Below are 13497 nucleotides of genomic sequence, written 5' to 3' on the forward strand. Positions count from 1 at the left end.
TTCATATAATACTTATACACATGACCTGAAGGTAATTTTATACAACTTTTTAAATTGTTTGTACATGAAACACGGTTTTGACTATGACCTATCACATGAGGCCAGGTGTAGAATTTTCCACTGGTGGTGTCATGTTGAGAGTAAAAAGTTTCTAATTGTGGAGCATTATGGATTTCAGATTTTTGGATTAGGTATGGTCAACCTGTTCCCAAGAAATTCTCCACCAAAAGCAATTCTAAATCTGTGAAATTAATAATGCCCACTAATTTTTAAATTTATTTACCTTTCCTTCTCCTTGCTATTCTCTCCCTAGCCTCATGCATATAAAACATTTCATTGTATTCTTATTAATAATTTCTCCCTCTTAATTTTAAATTTGTTGTGCTCGATATAGGTAATTTAGTAAATACAAGCAAGTGGCAAAGAAAGGACATAGAACCCCACCAAGCAAAAGTAACCACTTTTGGTGTATACCAAAGGCCTGACTTTCTAAAAGTCTGATTATAAATTTAGGATTGTATGATTTTTTTTTTCTCACGTACTGTGTGGTGAATACCTTTTCATGTGATTAAATTTTCCTGTGTCACCATCTCTGTAATGACATGACATGTTTATTTGATCTGGTCTCTATTGTTAGATTCCTAGATTGTTTATTTCTGTCTCTTTTTTCAAGGTCGGGAGGTGAGCTGCCCCTTTGCAGTTACTGCGTTTTTCTCCCTTTCTAAAGAAATAAACGTAGCAATTTGGTGACTGAAAATATTTTATTGGATTTTGGTTTTACTTTACTCCTTAATACTTCCAATAATTAAAGCATTTTGTTCTGTGCCCTCTTGTTTGTTGGTATATTTATCGAATTTGGACAGGCCACATATTGTGAGAGGGCATCAGCTCTGTCTTGTGAGGCATTAGGTTTTTCAGCTTTGTTGATTGGCTGCCTTTACATTTTATTTTACTTTTTGTTTTTCTGCCCATAGATTATTTCAACATTGTTTTGTTCCCTTTTAAATTTATTATTTAGTTAGACTTTATTACACTTTGTGTTAAAGCGATCTTTTTCTCTTCCACCTTCCCTACGTAGCCATTCTTAGATTGCCAAACAGTCTTGCTCTGTCACCCTGGCTGGAGTGCAGTGGCGCAATTTCAGCTCACTGCAACCTCCACCTCCTGAGTTCAAGTGATCCTTATGCCTTAGTCTTCTGAATAGTTGGGATTACAGGCGTGCACTGCCATGCCTGGTTAAGTTTTGTATTTTTAGTAAAGACGGGGTTTTGCCATGCTGACCAGACTGTTCTCAAGCTCCTGGCCTCAAATTATCCACCCACCTCAGCCTCCCAAAGTGCTGTGTTTATAGGCATGAGCCACTGCACCCAGCTGGTTATTACATTATTTTTTGAATTTTTTTCACATGGATTTAAAATGCACATTTATTAGATCAGTCATCTGCAGAGTTGTATCTAGACTTCACTGTATTTTAGCTTTTCAAAGTCTTGTTCAAGGATGATGAACTCTACTAGTCTTTCTGCTTTATTCCATCTTATGGTTGAGTTCTTTAGATAGTTTTGAAATGTATCGAAATTGGGTTCTTTCTCAAATATCTCTCTATACCCTTTCAAGGTAAATACTTGATCAGAACAGATATTGTTGCAGGTTTCTTAGTCTCGTTATTAAGGAAGATTTGACTTGTGCCTTTGCAAAGGGGAATATTCTAGCGAACTTCATCTATAGTCAATTTATTGGGGGTAGGGAGGTCTTTATTATTAGAATGTTACCAGTGGAAAGGACATTGAAGACCGTCTGTTCCTATCTTATTTGTTATTTCTCCAACCGAGGCACAGAGAAGAGTCTGAAATCAGGCGCCTTGAATGCCAGGGCCTCATGTATTTACCTGCATCATGTTATTTCTAAATGACAGAATTTGCATTGATTGGGCTTGATCCTTATTTGAAAGAGAAACTAATATTTGAATTTTACCCACTTACTCATTAAATTCCCTTGCTCATTAAATTCCCAAAACTATCCTGTCCTGAGAGAATAAATTGTATTTAACACATGAATAAAACAGGATCCAGGCAATTGTTTTATTTTATGAACTTCAAAGGGAAAGAGACAAAAGTAATAAAAAGAATCTTTTTTTTCTCTCTCTTAAATCTAACACCAGGTAGGGGTCATCTGAATCTTCTATCAGAGAAAAACCAATTCCTTAAGGGTCCAAGTTAGATTGATATTCCATTGTGAGAGATGTTGAGGTTGGAGAGCCTCATGGAGATCTGCCTCCATTCCTTGGTTGCTTGCATAACTGGGGAAGAATGCTAGCGTCTGAGCAAGGCACAGTTTTCGTGTGGGGGGTTCGTGTGTGTCCACATGCATGTACATGGAGGGTTTTTTTTCCCCCATTCCTTTCAGTAATGTGTAAAATGTGGAATAAATAAGCATTCCTCCTATGTAACTTTATCACTTATTCTGTAGCATTATTTAAAACAGATATTCTAGCTACTTTGATAATCTGAATGAAAGCCCATTAAGAACTTTAAGTTTTAAAGCATTATATTTTATGCATTTCCTTTAAATGTTGACTGTCTTATAGGCAAAGAATAATGCTGCTTGGTTTGACTTTCTAATTGTTTGCAACCAGGTATCTCTCCCACTATATTGTTTTTTTTTGAATAGGAAATTGTGACTGATATGCTTCCAAATTGTACTTAGTATATAATATATAATAGGCACTCAGGGAATGAGTATTAACTTACTGAATATAATATAATAAGTCCTTGCAAAATCTTAAAATACTCCAGGACCATCATTATCGTTAGTTTAGAGAAAGTTTTGAGATTTCTTTTTTGTTTTCAGCTTAGTTCCTTGAATGACTTGTATTTTGCTTTATTCTAGAAAGTTCCCTGTGTTGATAGTAGTTTTCAGATATCGTTTAATTTTGTTTTGTACCATTTCTTACACTATCCCTGAATGGTGAATGGCCATTTCACAAAACACTGACTCTTTTAAAATACTTTTATACTACTATGAAATATAAAACAAATGATTGTCTACACCACGTAGATGAAAGAAACATTAATAAATAGTAAGTTTTAGTAGTGTTCTATTTGGAGGCTTTAAAAATTCGTTTATTTTCTATTATGTGAGATAAAAATATTTTCTAAAGTTTTTAATTTTTTTTCACGGAGCAAAGTTAATATTTCCTATGTTTTTGCAGAGTTTCATTTTTATTCGTTTTCATAAATAAAAATATTTTCTAAAATTTTTAATGCTTTTTTCACAGAGCAAAGTAAATACTTTCTACATTTTTGCAGTTTCATTTATATGAGATAAAAATAAAATATTTAATATTTTCTAAAATTTTTAAATTTTTTTTTATGGAGCAAAGTGAATGTTTCTTACATTTTTGCACATTGAGCATTCCTAACCCAAAATCGAAAGTATTCCAAAATTGGAGACTTACTGAGTGCTGATGTGATAACCACAAGTGGAAACTTTCCCTAGACTCATGTGATGGATCACAGTCAAAACTTTGTTTCATGCATAAAATTATTTAAAATGCTGTATAAAATTACCTTCAGGATATATGTATAAGGCATATATGAAACAAACAACTGAATTTCTTGTTTAGACTTGGGTCTCCTCCCCAAAATGTATCATATATATGTAAATATTCCAAAATATGGAAAAAAAATGTGAAGTCAGAAACATGTCTGGTCCTAAGCATCTTAAATAAGGGATACTCAGCCTGTAAAAACACAGTGGAATTATTTATTTTAGAAGTAGCAGTTGCAAAATGTGAAATTCTTTCAGGTGTTGCCTTTAACTCTTGGACTGTACTTACTATGTTTATTGTGGAAAATATGAAAAATGTGTATTGTTTCTACAAAGAATACAACCAAAATCATCTCATAACAGGAATAAAGATTGTGTGTGTGTGTGTGTGTGTGTTGTTTTCTCAGGGACTTTTCTTTTACAGAGTGAGAGACTCATGTTGTACATATCACTTCGTAATGTTCAGTTTTATGTACTGTCAGTGTTTTCTCAGGTTGAAATATTGCCTCCCAGTCAGGGAGATGAAGAGACTGTTGGAACCATTGAGTAGAAAGGGGTGCTTGAATAGCTGGGAAGAATATATCCCATCCCAATTTAGGTGACAAGGTTCAATAAACTTGTGACTTGTGGGATCAGCTTGTACTTCTACCAGTAGTATGTGACTTTGTCTTTCTGTCGCTTAAACAGTGATCATTACCACATTTTTTATTTTTTGGTCATTTAAGGGGAAATATTGCTTAGTTTTGGTGGGTGGGTGGATGTGTGTGTATATGTGTTTTGTTTTCTCGGGGATTTGGGTTTTACAGAATGAGACTCATGTTGTACCTATCACTTTGTAATGTTTAGTTTTATCTACTGTCAGTGTTATCACAGGTTGAAATAGTGCTCCCCAGTTAGGGAGATGAAGAGACTGTTGGAACCATTGATTACGGGTACTTCTACCTTTTTGGCTCTTGAGAATAATGCTGTAAAGGGCATGGCTGTACAAACACCTCTGAGGTCCCATTTTCAGATCTTTGGGATAAAATCCAGAAGTGTGATTGCTGGATCATATGGTAGTTCTATTTTTAGCGTTTTTGCGGACTCTCCACATTGTTTTCCATAGTGGCTGTGTGGTATGTATTTTAAAATATTTACATAGACACAGAAAAGTACATAAAACACTAGCAGATTATTACTTAGCAACAATTTAAGTCAAGAAATAGAACTTCCCACCCTTCCAAAAACCCTTCTCTTTTCCCTTCTTCTCCTTTATAAGTCTGCCTTCTCACACTTATTTTGCCCTGTAGTTTTAGAACTTTGAGTAAATGAAATCCGCAGTTTATCCATTATGAGTAATGCTGCCATGAACATTCTTACTCATGTCTTTTGCTGCACACTCATGAATAGAATTATTGTGCCATAGGGTAGGCATTCACTGTTAGCAGACAGCACAGTAAAAAGTGGTTCTGCTAATTGTATTCTTGGGAACAGTATATAAATTTTATGGATGTTCTATGTCTTTGTCAGTGCTTTGTGTTGTATTATCGGTCTTTCAAAATTTAACACTTTGTGGGTATGATTAAGTTTATACTTATTTTCTCTTTTCTTTTTTTCTTTTTTGAGATGACGTCTTGCTTTGTCACTTAAGCTGGAGTGCAGTGGCACAATCTCAGCTCACTGTAACCTCTGCCTCTCAGGTTCAAGCAGTTCTCCTGCCTCAGCCTCCAAATAGCTGGGATTACAGGCGTGCACCACCATGCCCAACTAATTTTTGTATTTTTAGTAGAGACAGGGTTTCACCTTGTTGGCCAGGCTGGTCTTAAACTCCTGACCTCAGGTGATCCACCCACCTCGGCCTCCCAAAGTGCTGGGATTACAAGTGTGAGCCACCACACCCAGCCTTGTACTTACTTTCTTGATTCGCATTGAGATTGTGTTGTTGTGTTGCTTAGAGATAGGGTGTTTCTGTGTTGCCCAAGCTGGGGTGTGCAGTGGTGCAATGACAGGTCACTGCAGCCTCAAACTACTGGATGCAAGTGATCCTCCCACTTCAGCCTCCCCGGTAGCTGAGACTACAGGCATGCATTACCACACTTGAATAATTTTTTTTTTTTTCTTTTTCTTTTTGGTAGAGATGGTCTCACTCTGTTGCTGATCTTGAACTCCTGGCCTCAAGCAGTCCTCTGCCTTGGCCTCCCAGAGTGTTTGATTACAGGCGTGAGCCATCGCCCCTGGCCAGAGCTTCTTTTTATATGTTTATTGACTATTTGGATACTTTCTTTTGGAAGTGACTTTAGAAATCTCTTAAAATTTTCTACTGGATTGTACATCATTTTTCTTACTGATTTGTAGACTTTCTTTACGCTTTCTGCAGATGAACTCTTTCTCCGTTACATTTGTTGGAGGAGCCAGTGGCAGTGGCTCACGTGTGTAATCCTAGCACTTCGGGAGACTGAACTGAAAGGATTACTTGAGCCCAGGAAATTGAGACCAGCCTGGGTAATATAGCAAGACCCCATCTGTTTTAACAAATATCCACACATATGTTAGAAGTATTTTTCATTCTGTAATTTGCCTTTTCATTGTCTGACTAGTGTAGTTATAAGTAGAGATTGTTAATGTAATACAATTGATCAGTATTTTTCTAAGCACTACTACTTTTCTTTCCCAAGATCCAGGAAGATAGCCTCATTAAGTTTTAGAACTGGATGAGTCGTACTGTAGCCACTAGATCCGTGTGGCTATTTAAATTAATGGGGTGTTGAGTCCATTCTTTCCCCCTACTGCAATACCCTGTTGCAGTGGTCCCTGTCTTGTTTGAATAAAGTCAGCCTTACCACCTTGAAAACAAATAAATAAATTAATATAAATTAATTAAAAATAAATTGTAAGATTAACTTCCTTAGTTGCAGTAGCCACATTTTAGGTGCTCAGTGTATGGCTAGTACTCTCACCATGACTAGTGGCAACCATACTGGACAACACAGATCCAGACTGTTGCCATCAGTGCAGAAAAGTTCTGTTGGGTTGTGCTATGACTTTGCTTTAAAACTTGGTTATGATATCCTTTATATACTAGTGAATTCTGTTTGCATCTGTGTTGAGTGTGTGTGATTTTGGTTTTGTGTCCTGTGTTTTTAATGTATGTAAAGTATGTGACATACCTTATTCCGAGTCCTGGTTTGAAAATCTTTATTGAATGCCTGTTATATGTGCCATGTGCTGTTATAGGTGGTGCTGGGGAATAAAGCACATCTAAACTTACTGTAGAAAATATCGTGCAAAAAGTTTGTATGGTTAAGATGATTCTCAGTGATCATAAAGGCGACCAAGAAAAGGGGAAGGTGAAAATGCTGTGCAGGTAAACCCAATATGAATTGTTCAAGGATGTGTCACAGTTCTCTGTGACTGCAGGTGAGGTTTCAAAACAAAAATGCTGCCTTCGATTTTGATGTGTTCTCGTTGGAGTGGCTCAGTGTTGAGTATATGGCTGTGTTTCTTTTTATTCAGGCTTGCTCACTGTACTTGGTTTGTGCAGGGAACAATGCTATCGTGGTCATTAAAATCGAAACACCCCCTCCGAAAGTGTTAGTAAAAGTTTGCTGCAGCTCTTAGCGGTCTGCTGTTAGTTAACACTCGTACTCATCTGTTTTATAGCCTTTTCTGTTCTGTTACTGCTACTGTCATTTCTTCCATTACTCTTTGTCTTGTGGACTTGTTTTTAAAAATTCTGTTAAGATAATTTTAGTAAAGTTTCAGGAGAGAGGGGAGGCTAGTGCATGTGATTATCCTGGCATCTTTAACTTTTTAGACAGAATTTTCTCATTTTGTGATACAAATATTTATTTCCTGTTGCAAAGAGATGGCGCTTCTTGCAGTCCATTGAAACTGCCATACACCTTGATGATTTAGTTTTTGGATTCTGTACGAGATCATGTTTAGTAGACCCATGTTGTTGTGCTTGAGTCTACAGGAAGATGTTCATGTTCTGTTTCAGATAATAGTTCTGTAGTTTTGTGCGTTTCTTAACTCATCAAATACAATGTGTGGCCCACCCTTAGCCCTTGATATTGCTTACCTTAATTGTGTAGAGCGTAACCAGTTTCTACTTTGACTAAAGTTTGATGTATACAAGTTACTTGAAAGTGGGGATTCGGTCCCTCTACACGCTAGTGTACATAGTGCTATATGCTATAGTCTCTTTAAGTGTTAAATGAAAAACCAGTCTAAAATGCAGGATTTATATTAAAAATTGAGTTGCCTGCTTAATGGTATTGTGGTTTCCTTGTAGAATATAATGATAAGCTTTGCGAGACTGGGTGAGCCATTTTAGGTGGAAGATTTGCAGAGCTTTAAGGTGATATTGGAGTATTTTATATATATAATGTATATGTTAATGGAATAGGCTGTCTAATTTGGTGTGTAGGTATGGTGATGAGACCAAGACTCTGAGTCTGATTTTTACCCTCTGTATCCCCAATGTGGATTGTTTTGTGGGACACTGCAGTCTTAACATTGGCAGACTTGCTCTCTAGTAATTGATACTGCTGTCCAAGGGTTCAGATACACCCATCCGTGAATGAACAACCCAGATAGTCAGGCTACTGGAAAAAACAACCCAAAACAGACTTTCAAGATGAATCAGTGAGGTTTCTTTTTGATACGGAGAATAGCAATAGGTTGTTTTTATTATCAAGAAGTCCTAAACATTTCACTGGATGCCTCACTTTTACTTAAAATATTTGACTGTCAGTAATACCTATTTTTTATTTAAACTTTTTCCATAGATGGTTCTTTAATATAATAGGACAAAAGATGAAATTCTGAATATGATTATAATTCTCACTTTTGCTGAGATATTAATGCTAAGTGAAGCAATTCACAAGTAGTCTCTTTATCAGATAGGTTAAATTATATTATTTCATAGTGATACTAAATGAAATTAATCATTAGTGTGTGTCAGGCTCATAAGATCAGAAAGCCAATTTAAGGGGAGTAAACAGTTGTTAATCGGGGTGCATGGGGCCATTGCTGGGTAATGCTGAACATGGACTTGATCGGTAACAAAGCTGTCTGTAACAGTGGTCTTGGGGTGGGAGATAGGGGTTAAATTGGATCCCTGCATTTATGCAAGTGCTTCTTTTAAAAGAAGCTTTCAGCAGGGAAATAACCAAAAGATGGGCATCAGAAAGGAAAAGAAGGACAATACATCAGATTAAGTAACAGATTGGGAGTTGACCCTAAGTTGGGCAGAGCAACAAGGTGTGCTTGTTGTCTTTCTGGGCAAGGCTTTCTTTAGTCACTACTTTTTAGATGAACTCTCTTATTATGGGTGCTCACAGTTTTTTTCATCAGTATGCCTCCATACCGTTAAATACATACAGTAAATTAGCAATCAAATTGATCCATATTTTAATGTCATTATTTCCCTAGTCAATTGAGCTTATTTATTCAGCTTTGTTTAGCCTTTTTTCTCCCTTAAGTTTTCTCATTTATTCCTTGAATGTCTGTAGCAATATAAAAAAACAAAATGTAATCGTATAAAGACACAGCTAATGGGCTATCAGGAATGTGCAGGGTCCTTTGCAATTGATTACATATTTGATTCTTTTGAAATATTTTTCAACAGTGGTCCAAATATTTTTGTTTCCATTTTAGAACAAAATCCAGTCTCATAGCAGAGGAGAATATAATGTTTACAGCACCTTCCAGAGCCATGAACCAGAGTTTGACTACTTGAAAAGTTTAGAAATAGAAGAAAAGATCAACAAAATTAGGTGGTTACCCCAGAAGAATGCTGCTCAGTTTTTATTGTCTACCAATGGTAAGTATACGTATTTTCTTTCCGTGTGCCTGTGGTGTGTACCTACCTGTTATACATATCCTGTAGACTGGGTTACTCTTCTCAAAGAGGAATCATTTAACAGAGATACTTGTAAAAAAGGACTTTTTTTTCTATACAGAATGTAAACTCTACTTTTACTTTTTTACAGTTCACTTTGCAGTTTTTAGATTTTCTGAAAGATCCTCAGATACCAATTTTTTGTTTACTACACCCCTAGTTTGTAGTGGAAAGAATGGGCTGCCACACCGTTGGATTTAGGACAGGTACTGTTTCTGTCACTTCTCAGTCTCGTAATCTTGGGCAGGTTACTAAGAATGAATTAATGAATTGAGTTTTCATCAGCAGCAAACTAGAGATGGTAATTTTTAATCGTATTACTACGAATATTAAATAACTCTTTACATACATCATGAGTGAAAGTGCTCAATAAATGTTAATTCAGTCCTCCTTTTTAGGTGTTCCTAAACTACATGGAGTGTTTCAACCTACATACAGAAAATACTCTAAGGATGGTCTCCATTCCAGGATACTCTATAGGAGAACACTCCTCCTACTTGACTACCATTAGCATATTGCCTTCTTCCCAGCAATCCACATGGCTGGAAGGAGATTCCTCTCCTTTTATACTTGCCCAGGAAAGTCGTTTGTTTTTTGAGACAATATATGTTGCCTAGGCCGGAGTGCAGTGGTATAATCATGGCTCACTGCAGCCTCAACCTCCCCTACTCAGTCTCCTGAGTAGCTGGGACCACAGGTGTGTGCCACCACACCCAGCTAATTAAAAAAAAAAAAAAAATTTTTGTAGAGAATGGATCTCCCTATGTTGCCCAGGCTGGTCTTAAACTCCTGGGCTCAAGCAGTCTGCCCCCTTCAGTTTCTCAAAGTGCTGGGATTACAGGTGTGAGCCACCACCAGGAAAAGTTAAATGAGGATTAAAAGTTAGTAATGGCTCTATCAGAAAATCCTTTATAATGAGTTGGATGCTTTTTTTTGTTCTTATAAAAAACTTTTTCCTGTGAATTGTTTGGACTTGTTTGAGGTCTTGAGTCTAAAGGGAATCTTTAGAGTGACTGAGGACATACTTTAGGTTCTGGGTAGCTGGATCATGAAAGCTCTCCCAGCCAGTCCATTGAGATTTGTACCCTCTGCCTTCTCTCTTATCACAATAAACTGCATTCCCCTCTCCTTATTCGAAGAAAAATAAACAGAAATAACTATTTAAAGTCTGTAACTCACAGCACCATGGGTAGAGGGAACAGTTTACTTCTGCCATATGCTAGCTTCTAGTCTTGGGTCAGTTTTAATTTATATGGTAAACTAAGTTATTTCAAATAGCTTCAGATATTTTAGGTACTGTTCAGTATTCCAGATATTTGAGACACTGTTCTTTGGCATCAGATGATACATAATTAAACCATTTATATAATTTCTACATTTAGAAGTAAATGTCCCTAGTAGGAAGTGTGTTTTTAACATTTTATATATTGGAATATTTTATGGCAGTTTATTGCTTATAGGGCTAAATCAGCTTTTTTTATAAAGAGAACTTTTAAAATGTAGGCTGAGGTCAAGAGAATAGTATAATGAAGTCCCACATCCTCATCATCCACTTCTGACACTCCTCGGTTCATGGCCAGTGTGTTTCTTGGATGCTTCTCCCTTCCCCTCCTCCTCATTGTTACTTGGAAGCAAATCGTATTTCAACTTGTGTGGATTAAACCTTATTTAAAGACATTACTGAATACATTGCAGATTTTTGTTTTTTGTTGCTTAATACTAAATACAACTAACTGGCGGGGTGGGGAGGGACTGTATTTTTTAATGCTAAAAATAATGCTTAATAATAGGGTCCAATGTGGAAGGATAAAGCACATTATGAGAGTCATTTGAACTATTGTGTCTGGGTATGATGGGAAAGGGATGGGATGAGTAGGACTTGAGCTATATATGAAAAACTATTTGGAAAGAGAGAAATTTAGAGAAAAATGACAACATCTGTTGATTCTGAGTGATACCTTTTATATTATTTTGTGTAGTTTTCTCTGTGAGTTAGAGCATAGTATCATCACCACCCCCTCCTCCCAATGTAATGGGTTATATAAAAACTACAGCTGTGGGAGAATGGTGGAAAATAGTAAAAACTTTCCAGGTTTGATTAACCAGAATTAATCTTATAAAAATCTTTGCATTGGCTTTTCGTGATCATTATGAACTGGGTTTCCCAGATCATTTTTACTTAAAGGACTTCATAGTCACCTTCTTATTAGTTGAGTTAATTTAGTGTTCCTTCAAGTGTTTTAATTCTCTTTTTCTTTAATCTTCTTTTGCCTCTCTGAATTATACTGCAGAAAACGTGAAACTGACCTGTTGACCGTGGGTCTTACATATATGAATAATACAAAATTCACTCATAAACAGGATGTGTTTTAACAATGTCTTGTTAAGAAGTTTTTAGGGTCTTACGTAAAGCTGCATTCCCACAAAGGAAACAGCAGCATGGTTTTCCCTGTTCGTACCCTCTGCTTGTGGTGAGAGGAGCTCTCTTCTTCTGCAGCTTCTGCAGTGCTTTAGTTGTCAGTGTTGATAATTCAGGGGAACAATTTCCCGCCTGCCTTGTCCCTACTATACTGAAATAACGTATCTATCCTAATTCTATGTGCCCTGTGTTTGTGTTAATGGAAAAAAATATTTTTAAAGAGCTTTGTTCCTGTAAACACTATTAGCTACTACAAACTAATTTCATCTCATCTGAAAGTTTTATAAATACATTGTGGTTTCTTTATTTGGATCCTTAATAAGGAGGATGGATTTAAACAGGCCACAAGACAATTGGGCCAGGGACAGAGGTGTTGTCATCCTCACCACAAATATTTCTCAAAATACAGATTTAGGCCAGGCTCATACCTGTCTATAAATTGTGTAATTTATAAAGTAAATAGCACATCAAAAACCTGTATGACTGAACCTACAAGACAGTTATAAACAAGATCACATAGGGCATAGAAGAAAAATAGATTACAGATTATCAAAGTTAGCAGCTTTTCTCTGTTTATACTTCGTCATTGAGAAGGGCATCCATAGGGGCAACTATCATTCTTCTCTACGATAAAGAGATTACCAGGCTAGACTCACTGGTATCTCTCTCAGTTGTTTTTAACTGTTTTTATAAAATGGCTTTATATACTGTTTTAAACAATTTTGTTACACCCATTGCTTATGAAAGATCGTTAGGAATGTGATGCTTTTCTCTAAGAATGGTATTTTATGATTATAACAGTTTTAAATCAATATACATGAGCCTATAGTGATATAAATGAATTATTGAATGGATAAATGGAGAGAAGGGATGCTTCCTGCAGCAGAATTCTAAATAACATGTGGATACACACTCTTCCCTACAAGGAGTTTAACTTATTTCTCCCTTTAAGTATGGGCTGGACTTTTAGTGACTCACTTCCAAAGAATAGCATATGGGAAGGGTGAAAGAGTAATTGTATAGTGGAGAAGCCTGGCAAACAGTATCTTAACTAAATGACCAAAGTTAACAAACACCACCAGCTGTAAGTCATGTTGATACTATGTATCCCCTTGAACAGTGCTGTGAGAAGTCACTTCACCTTTCTGTTCTTTTCCTAAAAACCCATGGTCCCAGTCTGATCATGAAGAAACAGGCAAGTCCAGTTGAGGGATATTCTACAAAGTACCTCACCATCACTACTCAAAACTGTCAAGATCAAGAAAAATAAGGCGAGTCTGAGAAACTTAAAAGCAGAGAGACTAAGGAAACTTGATGACTAAAATGTAGTAGTGTTTGAATTCTGGAACAGAAAGGGAGTGTTAGTGGAAACCCTGGCTAAATCTCCAAATGAAGTCTATAGTTGAGTTAATAGTAATGTATAATGTCAATGTCTTAGTTTTGACAAACATGTTGACAGAAGAAACTGGGTAAAGGATATACACTACAATTTTTGCAACTTTTCTGTAAATCTAAATTGTAAAACAAAAGTTTGTTTTTAAACAGATGCCATTGTATATATCCTTGATACCCAGGAATTTGTCTACTTGAAGGACTTGGAGTGTATGCCTTTAACCAGTCAGTTTTCTACAGTCCTTGTTTTCTACTT

The 13497-nt window shown here is 36.3% G+C and overlaps 1 protein-coding gene across 5 annotated transcripts in view; it reads left to right on the forward strand.

The window, feature by feature from the left end:
* PPP2R2A (protein phosphatase 2 regulatory subunit Balpha) overlaps positions 1 to 13497 on the forward strand; it is a 78305-nt gene that overhangs the window by 51768 nt on the left and 13040 nt on the right. For all 5 annotated transcript variants that reach the window (XM_017540381.1, XM_017540383.1, XM_037742665.1 and 2 more), the window contains one exon: positions 9187 to 9352. In XM_017540381.1, coding sequence (XP_017395870.1) covers positions 9187 to 9352 — 166 coding nt within the window. The remainder of the gene's footprint in view (positions 1 to 9186; positions 9353 to 13497) is intronic.

The sequence above is a fragment of the Cebus imitator genome, unplaced genomic scaffold, assembly GCF_001604975.1.
Source record: "Cebus imitator isolate Cc_AM_T3 unplaced genomic scaffold, Cebus_imitator-1.0 Scaffold125, whole genome shotgun sequence".
Taxonomy (NCBI): Eukaryota; Metazoa; Chordata; class Mammalia; order Primates; family Cebidae; genus Cebus; species Cebus imitator.